The 19,986-nt window shown below is 44.5% G+C and overlaps 1 protein-coding gene across 8 annotated transcripts in view; it reads left to right on the top strand.

The window, feature by feature from the left end:
- The window catches only part of B4GALT6 (beta-1,4-galactosyltransferase 6), a 72,306-nt gene that overhangs the window by 24,813 nt on the left and 27,507 nt on the right, over positions 1–19,986 (top strand). For 4 of the 8 annotated variants that reach the window (XM_004020450.6, XM_042239668.2, XM_042239667.2 and 1 more), the window contains one exon: positions 6,793–6,906. The exons of 2 other annotated variants lie outside the window; for them this stretch is intronic. In XM_004020450.6, the coding sequence (XP_004020499.1) occupies positions 6,793–6,906 (114 nt within the window). Of the gene's footprint in view, positions 1–4,924; positions 5,066–5,164; positions 5,185–6,792; positions 6,907–19,986 lie in introns of those variants that run through there. 2 more of the 8 variants (XM_042239669.2, XM_042239670.2) reach the window with 2 other exon arrangements.

The raw sequence follows: 19,986 nt of genomic DNA on the forward strand, positions 1-19,986 counted from the left end.
CTGAGTAACTAACACTTTCATTTTACCTAGGAAGAAAGGGAAAATGGAGTTTGAATAGGTAGCTATGAAGCACTGCCGTGTTCATTTATATTGAGCAGCTAGTATAGTTAATACTCAGCTTGATATTGGAGATACAACATGAAGAGAAATATCCTTTCGAAACTGTGCTTTCCAACAGCATGGTCTTTCTCCCACGTTGCCACATTACATTTTTTAGGGAAAATAATCTTGAAACTTTAGATCTAGAAGGACCATTAGAGATCACTTGCTTCAACCCCATTATTATACATCTGGGACGACAGAGCCTAGATGAAGTGACCGACCCAGGGCTGCACAGCTTGTAACTGGTCAACCAGGGCGAGAGCTTGTCTTCCCTACTGCTGATGTTCTCTGGTTTAAGGATCAAAAGATTCTGGATCTAGTACTTGTTCTTATACCAACTAACCTGTGAATATTTAAAAGATTCTGCAAGTTCTTTATGCCCAGCTTTTTCATTTACCTTGTTTCATAGAATTATAAGACTAAAATGAAAATCTGGCATGTAGCATTCACTGTAAAAGGCAGATATTATTGTAAGTCATGTCCAAATCTTTTGCAACCCTGCGGACTATAGCCTGCTAAGTTCCTCTGTCCCTGGGATTGTGGGCAAGAATCATGGAATGGGTTGCGGTTTCCTTCTCCTGGGGGTCTTCCTGACTCAGAGATTGAATCCAAATCTCCTGAATCAGCATGGAGATTCTTTACCACTGAGTCACCAGGAAAGCCCCAAAGGCAGATAGTACAATTTAAAAATAAAGGATTCCTACCTCCCCCACCCCCCAACCCCAAAAAGAATAAAAGATCTTCATTTTATGGACGATCTCTAGGAGATCTTCTGGGAGAGATGGAACTGTAAATAGCTACTTATAATGCAGTGATATATTTCTGTGCAGATGTGTACAGATAAAATCTGCCCAAAAAGAGACAGTGGTCAGTAAGGTGTACAAAGGACTAATTGGGCTCCAGGGAAGAGTTGAAGAATATGTATTGACTCACTGAAAATTTATCACTCAGATTAGATCTTTAAAATACTCATCATAAGAAAAAAAATGTAACCATGTGATGGATGTTAATTAATTAGCCTGGTGATAATCATTTCACAATATATCCAAGTATCAAATCATTATGTGGTACACTTTAAACAATACAGTGTTATATGCCAATAAAACTAGTTAGCAAAAAGCATAATATTTAACACTTAGTGGCAAATTGTGATATTTCTAAGTACATTTGATTCCAAATAGGATTTTTTAACCTGTGCCTGACATTCTGAAGCATCAAGTGTAAAGAGATTTACATAAAACTTTTGTAAAGAAATCATGTACTTTTATAATCAAATGGTACCTTGCCTTGGAGTCAGTCAAATTAGGAAAACAAAATGTATTCAGTGGGCAGTTATCAGAACGGATGACAAAGGTCACGTGCTGTTAGAGCCAGTAGGCCTGTTAGAAATAAGCCAGCACACTTCCTCATTTGGCGGGTGTATGATGGGAGGCCCTCGGACTTGGCCAGCCTGACACGGCAAGCAGTAAATAGGCCAGAACACTCACTGGGTTTCCATTACCTGCTTTAAGCCGCAAGGGAAACAAAGCCCTGGAGAGGGCTCGTTTGGCCTGTTCTCCTAAGATCCAGTGAGAGCCAAGGAGGGGCTTGTCTAACAGTTTTCACTCTGGGTTCCTTTTTTTTCCGGTGTAGCTCTGAAAGGGAGGAAGAAGGCAGGGGCCCAGGTCTCACTGTGTTTTCATCCGTTCATTAGATGAAATAGTGTCTGCATTTTACAGCGGTTGTGGTAGATCAGCCTCTGGAGCATGTGTCATGCATCACCTTTTAAAGCTCCTGGGTTTTGAAGCTGGGGGTGTGCTACATGGGCCTCAGCACTTTGGTAGGAATAACAATTTTGTGGGTTTATTACATCATAGTCTCCCAGAGTTTAAATCATTGTTGGCCACATTCTCAGTTGTGAAGTATTCGTTTGTAGTAAGTGTCTTCTGTGTTGTAGATGCTGTATTAGATGCTAGAAATCAAAGGCAATTTGATTTCAATTAAAAGAGATTCACAGACATGGCAAGGGGGTGCATAGTTCTTATATACACAATACACTGGGATGATGTAACTACCACTGGATGCATTACTGAAGGGTACAGACATTTTTATTAGCCTGACAGTGAGTTAGTGCTCTTGTGAGCATTTATAAGGATGTTGTCAAGAGTCACATGTTTTAGCTAAAAAACTTTGTATTTAAAGGATAAAATTTAATGATACTGCATGTCTCTGAGGGTTTTTTTAAATTGATTCTTTATAAATTGATAAAAGGGATCCATGGTTTCTTTCGTGACAAATTCAGTCATTTAAGCATGAAAATAAAAAGTGAAAACAGTCCTCCAGCCCTCCCATTGACACGAGACTCCCCAGAGAGAGCCATGTTAACAGTCTGTTTTGCAGCGAGGTCTGGAGAGCTTTAAACCTTTGTGACTTGGATGTGGATTTAGAGTCAGAGTCTGTGGCTAAAAGAGGGGGCCCGGGCTTTAATGACAAGAATTAATAAATTATGTATAGTAAGAAAATGCTCTTATTTAAATTTATATGACATTAAGAAATTACTTTGGGATTGTGTGTTAATATTTGTCTTCTTTGGGATTATAAGAAAATGGGCCTTTGGACCACAGAAAGGCAGTGGACTCCCAGGGACAAGCTTATTTATCTTCTATTTTCAGCTCCTACAAATGCACAGTATAGAGTAGATGCTTGGCTGGCATCATTTGAGTCCCCAATAAAAGGAGAAGAGTTTGTTTGTTTTACTAGAAATTATATATATATATATATATATATATATATGTACACACACACAGTTTTTAAAGGATTTTGAAAAAAGAATCAGAACTTTCCTGGACTTCCTGACACTTATTTTGAAGCTTCCCAGGTGACGCTAGTGGTAAAGAACCTGCCTGCCATTGCAGGAGATGAGGGTTTGTTCCCTGGATTGGGAAGATCTCCTGGAGAAGGAAATGGCAACCCATTCTGGAATTCTTGCCTGGAGAATCCCATGGACAGAGGAGCCTGGTGGGCTACAGTCCATAGGGTCACAGAAAGACAGACATGATTGAAGTGACTCGGCACGCACACTTGTGTCATGCTTTAGTTCAGTCGCTCAGTCGTGTCTGACTCTTTGTGACCCCGTGAATCGCAGCACGCCAGGCCTCCCTGTCTATCACCAACTCCCGGAGTTCACCCAAACTCATGTGCATCGAGTCACTGATGCCATCCAGTCATCTTATCCCCTGTCGTCCCCTTCTCCTTCTGCCCCCATTCCCTCCCAGCATCAGGGTATTTTCCAATGAGTCAGCTCTTCACATCAGGTGGCCAAAGTATTGGAGTTTCAGTTTCAGCATCCGTCCTTCCAATGAATACCCAGGACTGATCACCTTTAGAATGGACTGGTTGGATCTCTTTGCAGTCCAAGGTACTCTCAAGAGTCTTCTCCAACACCACAATTCAAAAGCATCAATTCCTCGGTGCTCAGCTTTTTTCACAGTCCAACTCTCACATCCATACATGACCACTGGAAAAACCGTAGCTGTGACTAAACGGACCTTTGTTGGCAAAGTAATGTCTCTACTTTTAAATATGCTATCTAGGTTGGTCATAACTCTTTTCTTCCAAGGAGTAAGCGTCTTTTAATTTCATGGCTGCAGTCACCATCTGTCGTGATTTTGGAGCCCCCCCCCCAAAAAAGTCTGACACTGTTTCCACTGTTTCCCCATCAATTTGTCATGAAGTGATGGGACCAGATGCCATGATCTTAGTTTTCTGAATGTTGAGCTTTAAGCCATCTTTTTCACTCTCCTCTTTCACTTTTCATCAAGAGGCTTTTTAGTTCCTCTTCACTTTCTGCCATAAGGGTGGTGTCATCTGCATATCTGAGGTTATTGATATTTCTCCCGGCAATCTTGATTCCAGCTTGTGCTTCTTCAGCCCAGCATTTCGCATGATGTACTCTGCATATAAGTTAAATAAGCAGGGTGACAATATACAGCCTTGACGTACTCCTTTTCCTATTTGGAACCAGTCTGTTGTTCCATGTCTAGTTCTAACTGTTGCTTCCTGACCCGCATACAGGTTTCTCAGGAGACAGGTCAGGTCGTCTGGTATTTCCATCTCTTGAAGAGTTTTCCACAGTTTATTGTAATCCACACAGTCAAAGGCTTTGGCATAGTCAATAAAGCAGAAATAGATGTTTTTCTGGAACTCTCTTGCTTTTTCGATGATCCAGCGGATGTTGGCAATTTGATCTCTGGTTCCTGTGCCTTTTCTAAAACCAGCTTGAACATCTGGGACTTCGTATCTTTAAATCTTTAAGGTATCTATGGATGAGATACAGGTGTGGCCTCCTAGAGGGGTTTGTTTTTGTCATTTTTGTCTGTCCCTGCATGTATTGGCATAAAAACCGGTAATGTCCACTGAACCCCTCAGCCCTCTGTCTTCAAGGGCTTTCCTTACAAAACGGTCTGCAGGCTTCCCTGGAGAAAGGCATGAGTCGGGGAGGACTTTGTTACTGGGGCTTTCTCACTTTCTGTTGGAATAGGTCTTAGCCACTGTACCGTCACTGGGTCCTATTTGTCACGTTGAGGTTTTCTGGTAATACACTTACCTTCAAACCTGACTGACAACTTACGAAATTCATGAGGAGTTTCCACTTATTAATAAGGGGCTCTGGTCTGCAGGCCCCCTCCCAGCAGGTAGGCCTGAAGGGTGTGTGTCTTTGCTCCAAAGTGTCTTCCTGGCTCCCAGGCTGCATCTCCATCTACTGTTTGTTTGTTTGTTTGTTTGTTTTTAAGAATGTCTTCAGTTTACTTTGTTATTTATTGGTCACACCTGTGGCTTGTAGATCTTCGTTCCCTGATGAGGGATTGAACCTGGACCCTTGGCAGTGAAAGCAAGAAATCTTAACCACTGGACCACCAGGGAATTCCCTTCATTGTATTTCGATGATGCATGAATGTTTGTTAGGTCGTGACATGGACCAGAGGTATTTAGGTTTTTTTGATTCTTCTCAGGTGCTTCATATTCAATTTCCAGGAGTCTGCGGTGAGAAGGTTTAACTTTTGCAGTGATTTTGACCCTCACTCTTCTGCTTGCTGGTCACTGGTAGGCAGACCTCCCTTTTAAGTCATATGTCCATTTTCCCCTTTCCTAATTCTCTTCTTGCTGGCCAGTTCTTATAGGAATGCCTTTTTCATTAGAGCAGATTACTGAGGACTGAAATAAAGTCTTCATATTTTCCAAAGTGGCTGCTGGAACTTTATTTCCTGTGGGTACAGAGTTTGTGATCCAGAAGAGAGACAGTGGTGTAATCAGCTGTTTCCATTTCTCGGCTGTTACTGCGTGCTGGTCTCATTCTCTTACGCCACCTTCCTCTTGCATAGCAGGAAGCTATCAGGTCATGGTTCCCAGATTTGCATCTCAGAATTGCTCAGAACTTTGTTCCAGAAAGGGACTGAGATGTGATCTCCTCGGTTCCAAGTTAAAAAATTCCTAAGGCTCTTGATTGTTGCAGGTTGAGGGGCTCATTTCTAAAGCAGTCACTCCCAGCTGAAGTTCGTGAATATGCATATGGACTTGGGGTTGTTCTGAGCACTTTGTATACTTACCTTTCTGAAATCTGAAAATGACAACAGGAGGCAGGTGCAGAAGAGAAACTTTTCTTCTCTTGCTTTGTACCACCAAGCTAGTGCGTGTTGGCGCAGGATTTGAACTCAGTACTTGATTTTGGCACTCTAAACCAGTACCTCTGTGTTCCATAATTTGCTGACTCTAAAAATAATAGACCTAATGTAATAATAGCTCCAGGGTGCTCCAGAAACTGCAGCCCACGGGTTGAGTATGACCAATTTAAGACTTTTAACTGGGCTGTATTGCAGAAGTCAGTTGAGTGGGTAAATCTCAGTTTCTTAAGTGTGAGGCGGTGAGGAAAACATTACTCCCACCGTCTACTCTCTTTGGCTGCAAATGCAGCGTGCTGTGGCCATGTGGGTGTCCAGAGCACCCTGGGCTGCCTGATAGTGGTGATCATCCCCCTGGAGCACTTTCTTTGTATATATATTAATATATATGTATATATATTACTGTATTTTATTTTTGGCTGTGCTGGGTTTTCATTGCTGCACGTGGGCCTTCTCTAGTTGTGGCAAGAAGAGGCTACTCTTTGTTGTGGTGCACGGGCTTCTCATTGTGGTGGCTTCCTTGGCCAGGGGGTTAAGAATCTCCCTGCCAGTGCAGGGGACACCAGTTTGATCCCTGGTTGGGGAAGATCCCACATGCCACAGGGCAACTAAGCCCAAGCACCACAACTGCTGAGCCGACGCTCTCACCCCCCTGGTATACTTTCACTCCCCCTTTGCATCTAGCTCGGCTGGGGGAGGGATGGGAGCAGGTGTTTTCTGCTGGTGGCAAATGAGTCTGCTGTGTGTGTACAGGCACGGACCTGGCTGCTCTGCTCCCAGACTCATCCCAGGGTCCCCGGGGAAATCATGCTGAGAGGTCCCTTCTGGCAGCCGTGAAGGGTGAATGGGAGAGCAGTCCTGGCAGGTGTGGTTTGCTTTTCCTGAGTTCTTTCTAGATAATTGCCTTTTAAGTGCTGCTGTGGATCGCAGAGTGTAGTCTTTACACAGTGACAGCAACATATTTCATACTAGGAGCAAAGCAAAAGGCAATTTTTTGGTTGTAACTTTTTTTTTCTCTCTCTCTCTGTCTAAGATTATCCTGAAGGCAATAATTCAAGTGATTATCTTGTTCAAACAACAACATATCTTCCGGAAAACTTCACATATTCACCATACCTCCCCTGCCCAGAAAAACTGCCTTACATGCGTAAGTTTCATCTCGTTTTCACTTCAAGTATGTGCTTGTATTATAATAACATAATAAAATTCACATGGTTTGAGCACACCACCCTCAGGTCATTATCAGGGTGCTCATGTTCATATCATGTAGCATGTTATTATATTTGACTTTTGGGGGTGCAGAGCAATTCTTTTGTAGTGAAGAGGAGGATTGAAAACCTGAAGAAAAGCTTTTCACTTACCCAGAAATAACCTCTGTTGTGAGTTTCATGTGTATTCTTAAAATTACTCTTAGAGTGACTTTAATATCTTTTATATAGATAGAAAATTAGAATATTGCAAAGGCTTTCAGAATTTATATAAGTGGTTTTAAAACTGCATTTTTTCCTGTAACTTGCTTTCTTAATTATTTTTTGAGAACTGTCCATGTTGATACATTTATTGTCATTAACTATCGTGCAGTATAAAAAAGTGAACTGTGTGCGTGTGTGCTCAGTCGTGGCCGACCCCATGGACTGTAGCCCTCCAGGCTCCTCTGTCCGTGGGATTTTCCAGGCAAGAATACTGGAGTGGGTTGCCATGTCCTTCTCCAGGGTCTCTCCCGACCCCGGGATCAAACCTGCATCTCCTGTGTCTTCCTGCCTTGCAGGTGGTGTGTTCACCACCAAGCCACGGGGGAAGCCCACTGTAGAGTGTATTTTTGAATAAATGTATGATATTTCATTTACCTTTCTCTCTGCTGATGAAAATTTAGTTTGTTTCTAATACTTTGCTATCACAAAGCAGCGCTGTAAGGACAGCATCAGGCATTTCCTTGTGCCTAGAAGCATTATTGCTGGGCTGGCTGGCAAGGTTGCACTGCCCAGCAGCTATCCCCATTGATATCCCCAGGAGCAAAGCACGAATGCATTGCTCTGATACTGATGGACTTTTAAGATTTTTGCCTTTCTTATGGATAAAACACTTTCTGCTATTATGATAAATTTAAAAAGATATCTTGTCTAAGTGTTTACTTTTCTTCATTACTAGCGGCCTTGAGTGACTTTTCCTGTGTTTGTGAGTAGTTTTGAATTTTCTCCCCTGTGACTCAGTCACTGCTTTATTGGTTCCTTATTGGTTAGTTAGATTTTTGTATGGATCAGTGGGAGTTCTTTATATATTCTAGCGGTGTCCTACTGTCTGCTATTTGTGTTGTAATTGGCTTGTCTTTTCATTTTGTTTATGGAATCATGTATTTTAAAATTATGTTTCTAAGTGTATCAGTCACATTAAGGCTTTCACTTTTTTTTGGTCTCAAGAAAGCTTTCCTTGTTACCCAAAAGCCATACAAATACTCTGTTATTTACTTCTAATAATTTTGTTTCATATTTTTGTGTATAATGTGAGATAAGGGCAAGATACTATGTCTTTTTTTCAAAATTATGAAGATAATACATTATCATTAAAAAGAAAAAAAAGCTCTGTAATCACTCAGAAGCCACGGAGCTGTTATTTGCAGGTTTTCATTGTTTGTATCTGCACCTCCCCTGCCCCGATTTTAAGCATACTTCATACATATAAGTTAGTATCTTGATCTTTGTATAGTTAAAATTTAAATAAACATTATTTGGAATTGCTTATTTTTAATGTCCTAAGTAAGTGTGTTTTTATGTCTTTATATAACTTTTCTTTATTGAGGAAGTTAGCCTGGCGTATTTGTAGGATTTTTCAGTGTATTTTTGATAGATAGTGTATAACTATAATTAAGAGTAAGAGTCACCTTTTCTCACCATCTAAGGCCATGGCTCTCACACTTTCGGTGCTTCAGAATCTCTGGACAGTCTTGTAAAGTGCACGTTTCTGTGCCCAGCCCTCAGAGTTCTGGTCAGTAGATGTGGAGTGGGGTGTGAGAAGTTCCACTTCTAACAAGCTGCCAGGTCACGTTGATGTTGGTGATCCTTGGGCCACAGACTCACTGATCTGGACTCAATCTTGGTTGCGCTGTAGCCTGGGGAACGTTTATAATTCTTGGGCCCAATCCCTGAGTTTCTGATTTTTATTAATTGAATGTGAGGCCTCAGGTTTTTTTTTTAATTAATTAGTTTATTTTGGCTGTGCTGGGTTTTTGTTGCTGCGAGGGCTTTTCTCTAGTTGCGGTGAGGGGGGCTACTCTAGCTGCAGAGCTGGGGCTCCTCGTTGCGCTGGCTTCTCTTATTGCGGAGCACAGGCTCTGCGGGGCACGGGCTTCAGTCGTTGCAGCGTGTGGACTCAGCAGTTGCGGCTCCTGGGCGCTAGGGCACAGGCTCAGTAGTTGTGGCTCACGGGTTTGGTTGCCTCTCGACATGCAGGGTCTTCCTGGACTAGGGATCGAACTTGTGTCTCCTGCACTGGCAAGTGGATCCTTTACTACTGAGCCATCAGGGAAGCCTGGGGCCTCAGTATTGGGTTTTTTTTTCTTTTCAAATCTCAGTTGATTCTAGTACTGTAACCTTCTTTGCTGCTGCTAAGTTGCTTGTTGATTCTAGTACTGTAACCTTCTTTGCTGCTGCTAAGTTGCTTCAGTCGTGTCCGACTCTGTGCGACCCCACCAGACTCCCCTGTCCCTGGCATTCTCCAGGCAAGAACACTTGAGTGGGTTGCCATTTCCTTCTCCAGTGTATGAAAGTGAAAAGTGAAAGTGAAGTCGCTCAGTCACGTTCGACTCTTCGCGACCCCGTGGACTGCAGCCTACCAGGCTCCTCCGTCCATGGGATTTTCCAGGCAAGAGTACTGGAGTGGGGTGCCATTGCCTTCTCCAGTAACCTCCTTTACTGTCTCATAATAGGGGCTGAAGCTGTGGTGTTTGTGCCTGTATATTTGTCAACTTTGTCATTGCAGTTTAGGCCTTCTAAAAATGAATGTTTCTGTCTGTGCAGTGCTGAAACCACTGGGTGATGCTCTGTTGAAATATTGATTATAATAATTTCATTTTCATAATTTGCATATTCAGGGGTTGAGAGTTTTAGGAAGTCTTTGTGTTCTTGGTTTAGCTGCCACTTTCTTAATTAGTGCTTTGTGGGTGCTAATTGAAGTCTTGTTTCGGAGCATCTGCTGGCCAGGCCATCCTGTTCCCCGTCCCGTCCCCGCCCTTTCCCCCAGCACCGTAACTCATGAACGCTCCTGTCACGGGCTTGAAAGATGGTGTCACAGCTGCCCTCCCTGCCTTTCTCGGAATGTCTGCTCGTTCCCTCTGCTTCCATCAGTCTTACATTCTTTTGAAGAAGAAGATCACATCAATTTGTCTAGTCACTTTTTCATAGAAGGACTTTTCAGGGCTCTGTTGGCTTTGCATCCAGCTCCAATCCCTTGTCCAGTTAGCTGTGGCCAGCATGATGGGACGTTTAACAGAAAATATCATCACATGCAGAAACTCCTGAGGAGGGGGCCACGGGCACAGCTACCATATTGAGGCTTCTACCAAGAGGGCTGGTGTGAGGCACCCTGGAGACCCCTTCATTAGCCTTGTGACTGCTGCACAGTCGAGCCTGTTTGCCTGTCTGTAAAATCTGGAATCATATGTGAACTTCATGAGGATAAAGAGAAGCACAGCGCCTGAAGCTTGGTGGTTGTTAATTTGCTATTCCCTCTCCTTTTCCTCATTTCTTTGAATGACGGAGCCAGATTTTACAATGATCAGGGGCGTAAGAAACCTAGGAGAAATGTGTAGAGTGAAGGCATTTATTTTTACTTATCTATGCATCCTTAAATTTTTTTTTAATTAGCAGATTTTTTTCCCATCAGTGACAGAGAAAAGCATAATAAAATACCTAATTATAAAAATCTTGTCAGAATGTCACAGAAAGTGATTGAATTCTATACCTCTCCAAGTAATAGTTAAGGAGAGGCTGTGTAAAAAGAGAAAAGGAAAGATATAAGCATCTGAATGCAGAGTTCCAAAGAATAGCAAGAAGAGATAAGAAAGCCTTCTTCAGCGATCAATGCAAAGAAATAGAGGAAAACAACAGAATGGGAAAGACTAGAGATCTCTTCAAGAAAATTAGAGACACCAAGGGAACATTTCATGCAAAGATGGGCTTGATAAAGGACAGAAATGGCATGGACCTAACAGAAGCAGACAATATTAAGAAGAGGTGGCAAGAATACATGGAAGAACTGTACAAAAAAGATCTTCACAACCCAGATAATCATGATGATGTGATCACTAATCTAGAGCCAGACATCTTGGAATGTGAAGTCAAATGGGCCTTAGAAAGCATCACTATGAACAAAGCTAGTGGAGGTGATGGAATTCTAGTTGAGCTATTTCAAATCCTGAAAGATGATGCTATGAAAGTGTTGCACTCAATATGCCAGCAAATTTGGAAAACTCAGCAGTGGCCACAGAACTGGAAAAGGGCAGTTTTCATTCCAAATCCAAAGAAAGGCAATGCAAAAGAATACTCAAACTACCGCACAATTGCACTCATCTCACATGCTAATAAAGTAATGCTCAAAATTCTCCAAGCCAGGCTTCAGCAATACATGAACCGTGAACTCCCTGATGTTCAAGCTGGTTTTAGAAAAGGCAGCGGAACCAGAGATCAAATTGCCAACATCCGCTGGATCATGGAAAAAGCAAGAGAGTTCCAGAAAAACATCTATTTCTGCTTTATTAACTATGCCAAAGCCTTTCACTGTGTGGATCACAATAAACTGTGGAAAATTCTGAAAGAGATGGGAATACCAGACGGCCTAACCTGTTAGCCTCTTGAGAAATCTGTATGCAGGTCAGAAAGCAACAGTTAGAACTGGACATGGAACAATAGACTGGTTCCAAATAGGAAAAAGGAGTATGTCAAGGCTATATATTGTCACCCTGCTTATTTAACTTATATGCAGACTACATCATGAGAAACGCTGGACTGGAAGAAACACAAGCTGGAATCAAGATTGCCGAGAGAAATATAAAAAACCTCTTATGTGCAGATGACACCACCCTTAACGGCAGAAAGTGAAGAGGAGCTAAAAAGCCTCTTGACGAAAAGTGAAAGAGGAGAGCGAAAACGTTGGCTTAAAGCTCAACATTCAGAAAACAAAGATCATGGCATCCGGTCCCATCACTTCATGGGAAATAGATGGGGAAACAGTGGCAACAGTGTCAGACTTTATTTTTGGGGACTCCAAAATCACTGCAGATGGTGATTGCAGCCATGAAATTAAAAGACACTTATGCCTTGGAAGAAAAGTTATGACCAACCTAGATAGCATATTCAAAAGCAGAGACATTACTTTGCCGACTAAGGTCCATCTAGTCAAGGCTATGGTTTCTCCTGTGGTCATGTATGGATGTGAGAGTTGGACTGTGAAGAAGGTTGAGCGCCAAAGAATTGATGCTTTTGAACTGTGGTGTTGGAGAAGACTCTTGAGAGTCCCTTGGACTGCAAGGAGATCAGTCCTGGGATTTCTTTGGAAGGAATGATGCTAAAGCTGAAACTCCAGTACTTTGGCCACCTCATGTGAAGAGTTGACTCATTGGAAAAGACTCTGATGCTTGGAGGGATTGGATGCAGGAGGAGAAGGGGACGACAGAGGAAGAGATGGCTGGATGGCATCACGGACTCGGTGGACGTGAGTCTGAGTGAACTCCAGGAGATGGTGATGGACAGGGAGGCCTGGCGTGCTGTGATTCATGGGGTGGCAAAGAGTCGGACACGACTGAGCGACTGAACTGAAGTGAACTGTGTAAAAAGATGATCTACTTAGATGGAAACCATTCAGGTAGGAATGATACTGTATTTCCCTGTAATCACTGAAAATAAGGTTAGGGCTTAAAGTTGTTGTTTGATTATCTAGCTGTAACTTTTTTGACTTTTCTGGCACTTGATTACCATAAAGAGTGAACTTCTCCAGTTGGAATTCACATACAGTTGACTGCATGGGTTTCAGCATTTATTTCACAATTACATTATAAAATCTATTTTAGATATTATTTATGCAATATGAGTGAATACTTCTTTATTGTTAGGGTTTATAGATTCTCCAGAGGGCAAATCCATTTTCAGCTTTATTAAATTTACAGGAGACTTTCCGTAGTCACCTGAAGAGGGAATGGCAACACACTCCAGTATTCTTGCCTGGAGAATTCCATGGACAGAGGGGAGCCTGGCGGGCCACAGTCCTTAGGGTTGCAGAGTCGGACAGGACTGAGTGCCTGAGCAAGCACTCCGTATTAATAATATTCACTTTATCTGGAGCTGAAAAATAATGCTTAGTATTGATGTTTTGATTTGTCTGTGTGAGGTTAGTGATAGAAAATGTCAGCTGTACACTCTGCATTAAAATGAAGACATACGTACTTGCCTGTAGATTTCCCGTCATTCAATTCCTATTCAAAGAGAGTGCCTCTGTAGTGACCCCTTAATGCATTTAGTCCTAGCGTTTTTGGAATAGTTGCCTTTTTGGTTTAGCGTTGATAGTTTCTATGGTTGCTAGTCTTAGGACTACAACAAAAGCCACAAGGACTTTTTGAGATGAGTTTAAATAGTTCGAATGAAAATGAGCAGAGAGGGAAAAGATAAGCAAATAAACTTCAGACAAGCTCAAGTAGTGCTTACTGTAACAAACCGTCATGCCTGTGTTTATCATAGAGAAAAGCCACGGGAGCCGTCGCAGAGTCGTGAGCCGCCTGCGACAGGGCCTCTGTTGTTCAGGGGGCTGGTGGGGAGAAACGCAGCTGAGTACGTGCCTGCCAGCTGAGCAGGCGACACAGCCAGAGAAGAGGCTGTGACAAAAGGGAGACAGCACTTCCTTCTGTAAGGAAAGAGACACTTCAGAGAGAGGGGGCACGCTGAAAGTGGGTCTCGCAGCATGGTTTAGTAGATAGCTGAAGGGCAGGCACAGGAGGCTCTGTATCCTGAGAGTGGGGAGTGGTCGGCTATGACTGGGGTGGGTGTGTTGTGAGACGTGTGGGAGGTGAGGCTACACAGCAAGGTGAAATAGTCGTAGTCTCAGTCACTCAGTCGTGTCTGACTCTTCATGACACCATGGACTGTAGTCCGCCAGGCTCCTCTGTCCATGGAATTCCCGAGGCAGGAATCCTGGAGTGGGTAGCCATTCCCTTCTCCAGGGGATCTTCCCAGCCCAGGGTCTTCTGCATTGCAGGCAGATTCTTTACCATCTGAGCCACTGTGTAAAGGACTCACCAGTCCGAGGGCTGCCTGGGTCCCATGAATTGCTGGGCATCCATGAGGTGGGCATCAGGGGAGTGGAGCCCTGAGCGCGTGTGCAGAGGGTTCACTTCCAGCCAGGGGTGCATCTAAAAAGGTGCATGGTTTTCCAAGAATCCAGGGACAGAAAAGGGTAAAACAATGTGGAAAACACTGCTTTGGGAAATGTAACCTTTACCTGCTTTCAGGAGATGCGTGGTGGGACTAGGACAGGGCTTCAGAAAGGTGCTTTGGATGAGCAGTTGAGAATGAATAAGAGTGGGGAAGTATCAGGCCCTGGAAGAGCCACTCGGAGCTCCCCGCATGGCCTGGAGGGGCGGCTGGGGTACGTGCCCGGCAGTGGTGCTAAAGAGAAGAGAGATGCTTTTGGTCCAGTGTGGTGACCAACTGAGGGATCAGGGTTGATTTCCAGGTTTTGGCTCAGTGGTGGTTAACCGAAAGGCAGATGGCAGGATAAACCTCACACTTGGGAGAACGAGGAAATGACTGAGTTCGGTGTTGGGCTTGTTGAAAGCTCAGGAGACTTTGTTTGGGGTCTGAATTTTTTCAGAGAGATCTGGGCTGGAGGTGGTAGCAAGTGAGCCTGGAAGAAGGCTGCATATGAGTGGGCCCTTGAAGAAAATCAGAGCCCGAGGGTCAGCAAAGAAGGGAAAGAAGCCAGGGAAGGGGGGATGGCGGGGGTCGGGGGACGTGTCCCAAAGGACAAGGAGTAGGCTCTGCCTTGTCCCATATCTCAGAGCAGTAAAGGGAGTGTCTGTGAGAGGCTGTTGAACTGGGCACATCTTACACTCACGGGACCACAGCCAGCATGATTCAGTGGGGTGGTGACATGAGAAGCCAGGTATCCTGTCCTGAGAAGGCCAGGTATCCTGACCCAGAAGCGTGTAAAAACTAGTTGGTTTAAAACAAAGAAGTTCAGGATTTCCCTGGCGGTCCAGTGGTTAGGACTCAGTGCTTCCATGCAGTGGGGTACAAGTTCAACCCCTGGTCAGGGAACTAAGATCCTTACACGCCTCAGGTCATGACCAAAAAGAAGTTTTGTGGGAAAGGGAAGGAGACTTGGGGGAAGGAGTCTGTGGACAAAGTGGCGTTAAGGGAAGAACGATTTAGGAGGAGATGGGCTTAAGTGAGTTTTAAGCTCCATGGGGAGGACGCTGTGGACAGACTGAGATGCGAGTGAAGGGAGGAGGAGGGAGGTGTCCAGGGAGCCCGGATCATGGCGAAAGTGGCAGGAGACAGAATGTGCTCCTGGGGAGGAACTGGTAGGGACTAGGAGGAACACCGCCTCCTCCAAGCAGGAGTGAGACCCATTTGGAGATGAGGGGGAGAAAAGTCCAGGGGGCTCAGCCCTGTTGCTTCTACGTTCCCAATGGAGTAGGGACCACATGCATATGAGGGGTCGGCCATGAAGGACTGGGCAACTTGAACCATGAGATGTAAAATATTTAAAAAGTAGTTGTAGGCTAACAAACACATGAAAGATGCTCAGCATCACTCATTATTAGAGAAATGCAAATCAAAACCACAATGAGGTACCACTTCACACCAGTCAGAATGGCTGCGATCCAAAAATCTGCAAGCAATAAATGCTGGAGAGGTGTGGAGAAAGGAACCCTCCTACACTGTTGGTGGGAATGCAAAACTAGTACACATACACCGAGAAACCAGAATTGAAAGAGACACATGTACCCCAATGTTCATCGCAGCACTGTTTATAATAGCCAGGACATGGAAACAACCTAGATGTCCATCAGCAGATGAATGGATAAGCAAGCTGTGGTACATATACACAATGGAGTATTACTCAGCCGTTAAAAAGAATACATTTGAATCAGTTCTGATGAGATGGATGAAACTGGAGCCAATTATACAGAGTGAAGTAAGCCAGAAAGAAAAACACCAATACAGTATACTAACACATATATATGGAATTTAGAAGATGGCAATGATGACCCTGTATGCAAGACAGGAAAAAAGACACAGATGTGTATAACGGACTTCTGGACTCAGAGGGAGAGGGAGAGGGTGGGATGATTTGGGAGAATGGGAATTCTAACATGTATACTATCATGTAAGAATTGAATCGCCAGTCCATGTCTGACGTAGGGTGCAGCATACTTGGGGCTGGTGCATGGGGATGACCCAGAGAGATGTTGTGGGGAGGGAGGTGGGAGGGGGGTTCATGTTTGGGAACGCATGTAAGAATTAAAGATTTTAAAATTAAAAAAATAATAAAAATAAAAATTTGAAAAAAAAAACAAAACAAAAAAAACAAAAACAAAAAAAATAAAAATAAAAAGTAGTTGTAGGGAATGCAAAGTGGAGTCAATAAATCATACATTAAAAGGTGCTGATTTACCTGTTAGCCAAGAGAGCCCTCCCCACACAGGGGTGGTCAGAAGCTACGGACAATGTGACTCTCTTTCTGTTGAAAGCTTATTCTGTTTAAGGCAATCAATTGGGTACTATCACCTCAATGATGAGTTTAATCTGTGTGCTTACTTGATTTTCTAGGGGGAAGAATTTGAGTGGCATTTCTCAGGTGATGAATTTGAGCATGGGAAATTGTTGACCAGATGTGGCAGGTCAGGAAGGGAGGGAAAATAACAGTGTCTGAGTATCTGGGTGTGTCTTAGTCTGTTTGGGCTGCTAAAGCAAAAATACCCTAGACTGGATTACTTAAACAGCAGATATTTATTTCTCAGTTTTGGTGGTTGGACATCTGAGTTCAGGGTGTCAGCAGGTTTGATAACTGATGAGAGCCTGATTGCTGGTTCATCGATGGCTGTCTTCTTGCTTGGCGTCATGTGGTGGAAGGGGTAAGGGGTCTCTCTGGGGTCTCTTCTATAAGGGTACTAATCCCATTCACGAGGGCCTCATCCTTATGATGTAATCACTCCCAAAGGCCCTGCCTCCTAACACCGCCACATTTGAGGTTAGGATTTTGCCATGTGAATTTGGAGGTGGGGGACCACATACATTCAGCCCATTTCTCCACAGGTGTGCTGTGATTGGGTGAAACTCATGGAGCTGTGTTGCTCCAAGTGTGGTCCAGAGATGATCAATGTGTGCCAGAAGCAAGGAGGAGGAGGGTTAAAAATGCAGGCCTCTAAGCCAGCAGTCCCCACCCTTTTTGGCACCAGAGGCTGGTTTTATGGAAGACAGTTTGTCCATGGAATGGTGGGGGGATGGTTTCAGGATGATTCAAGCGCACTACATTTATTGTGCACATATTTCCATTATTACATCAGCTCCACCTCAGATCATCAGGCATCAGATCCCAGAAGTTGGGGACCCCTGCTCTAAGCCAAAGCTCAGAGCCGTAAAGAAAGGTTTCTGGGTTGCCAACCACAGGATGTAACTTGATTGGGTTAAAGAGGAAAGGGAATCCATAAAGAGATATCAGTCAGCCCCAGAAAACCTGGGTGGCGGTACAGTTCGGTTCAGAGGCTGAGCAGCCAGAGCAAGGCCCAGACCACTCTGGGAAGAATCTCCTGCCGCCATGTGGCTGGGATCGCAGCTCCTGCTACGCCTGTGTAGGTCTGGGGACCAGAGGTGCCACTCCTGGGGCCCCTGACACCAGAAGCTTCTGCCGTCACTGTGACGTCTGCTTCAGCGTCACCATCTGTGCATCTCATCACTTGATTGCTTCTCTCTGCTGAGAGGTTGGGAGAGGTTCTAGCTTCTTCCTCTGGGAGGTAGGACTCAACAGTGGGCAGTTGTGCAAGCCCTGAAATGTGTTGACATGTAAAGCTGGCTGCCCACAAACATGACCATTTACTGACACAGGAGCTCTGAGAATGGGCCCGAGACCTTCTTTCTCAACAGGCAGGCCTGGTGATCCTCAGCCACTGCACCAAAATTAGCTATTGCTTTTTTAGGAGACCGGGGAGACAGAAAAAATGGGGAGAGCAGAGAGAATGTAAAGCCAGAACTGGCTGGCTGTCACCGCTGACGCTGCCGGTCATTCTAGGTGACGGTGGGGTTCAGGGTGTGAATTCAGAGCTGGTGTTACCAGGAGGATGTCCAGGGAAGGAGGTGAATGTCGCTGAACATGGCTGCATTTTGAAAGGTAGTTTGGCTAAAAGCCAGAAACTTCAAAGGAAGTAAATTTATGAAAAAAGAAAGTAATGATTTTTTATGAAGTGTAGGTATAAGTCTGCAGTGTACCTTCTTCTTTGCCTCACCCCAACCTTGTGGAGCTCAGAGACTAAGCAATGAGCACAGTTTAAGAATAGTGTTTCACTTAAAATGAAGAGTTGGGGTGATATCCTAGAAAGACGTTGAAGTACAGTATATGGGAAACTTCTCGGCCAGAGTAGGAGATGTGGGTTTAATCCCTAGGTTGGGAAGATCCCCTGGGGGAAGAAATGGCTACCCACTCCAGTGTTCTTGCCTGGGAAAGCCCAAGGACAGAGGAGCCTGGTGGGCTACCGTCCAGGGGGTCTCAGAGAGTCGGACACGACTGAGGGACTAACACTTTCACTATGCTGTTTTCCGTGGTGATTATACCAGTTGACATTCCCACCAATAGTGTTGGAGGGTGGAACACTTTCTTGAGTGAAACACCGGGTATGTAAGGAGATGAGAGTAGCCTTGGTGGGTACCGTGGGAGGAGGGACTTGGGGTCCTACCACAGGCTCACCTGTGAGGTTCTTTCCTCTGAGGGTAGTTTGGAAACCGTGTCACCACTTGCTCACCTGTGCTGTGCCTCTTCCTGGCCACTCTCTATAATATGTCCCTTTTCCTTCACTTTCTGTGCACGGGAATAAGTATTTTTTTCTGATACCCCGTGTTGAGTAGCTGCGGCTGGTGTATGAAGTTAATAATAGGCAGATTATGACCTGTTTGAATAAAGGGGCACAAGCTCCTGACACGTGGTTGGCGGGGAGCTCCCTCAGCATCAGAGCTTCTACTCTGGGGAAGTGGGACCCACAGGATTGTTTTGATTCAAGGTGCCATTTCAGTACACCTCACACGGAAAGAAGAGTCATGAGGTTTATTACTCACGGATCCCAGAAACTGGCAGGGGCACAGAGAGCTGGTGGAAGGGTGGCCTGCCGCCCCTGGAGGTAGAGAGCAGGCACCAGGGATCTGTTGCTGATAAGGTGGTTGGGGCAGAGGTCACTGAGTTTTCTTGGCCTTAGTTCTAAGTGGTTGTTATTAAAGGGGCCTCTGGAAAAGCAAAGTGGGAGCTTTTTGGCAGGAATCCCAAACTCAACCCCTTATCTGAATGTCCAGACTCAGGATGTGAGCAGGGTTATCACACAGTGAAATGCTGAGGCAGCAGCTCAGGAAAACAAAGGTTGTTTTTCTCATCACAATTGATCCCGTGATGCCTCAGCATTATTAATCTTCAGGGCAGATCACAGACACTGTGTGAATGGTGGAGATATTAAAGGCCATTGGCAAGGGTGTTGTTCACCAGCACACAAAGCAGAAATGCCATTGGCATTATCAATAGACAAATGCCAGTTTGCAGTCCCTTTGTAGCCACCCACTCCATTATTTGGGATCCAGCCAAAAAAATTAAGCCCTTGGATAACGTTCGGGTAGGTATTTGATTTAAAAACCCAGGCGAGATTGTGGAACACTAGTACCTGTTGGGCCATCTTTTGAATGTTTGTGTAAAGTTTGTGTGGAATTATTGACGTACACACAGAGGGGGTTCCACTTACAGCATGCACACACCTTCCTGGGCCACTGAGTACACCATTTGTGCTGAAGAATCTCACTGCCACTGCTGCTGCCTGAAGGCTGGGCTTTGTGCGGTGTGCTCAGCCGCGGCGGCTCACAGGTTGGCATTTGCTGTAATGACGTGTTGTTTTGTGCCCAGAGCGGAGGCACCTTGAGTCACCTCAGTCCCATTGAGGGAGGGAGGTGGCTGACCTACTCCCAGTGTAATGGCCTGAATGTCTCAGGCT

Source organism: Ovis aries, chromosome 23 (assembly GCF_016772045.2).
Source record: "Ovis aries strain OAR_USU_Benz2616 breed Rambouillet chromosome 23, ARS-UI_Ramb_v3.0, whole genome shotgun sequence".
NCBI classification, from domain to species: Eukaryota; Metazoa; Chordata; class Mammalia; order Artiodactyla; family Bovidae; genus Ovis; species Ovis aries.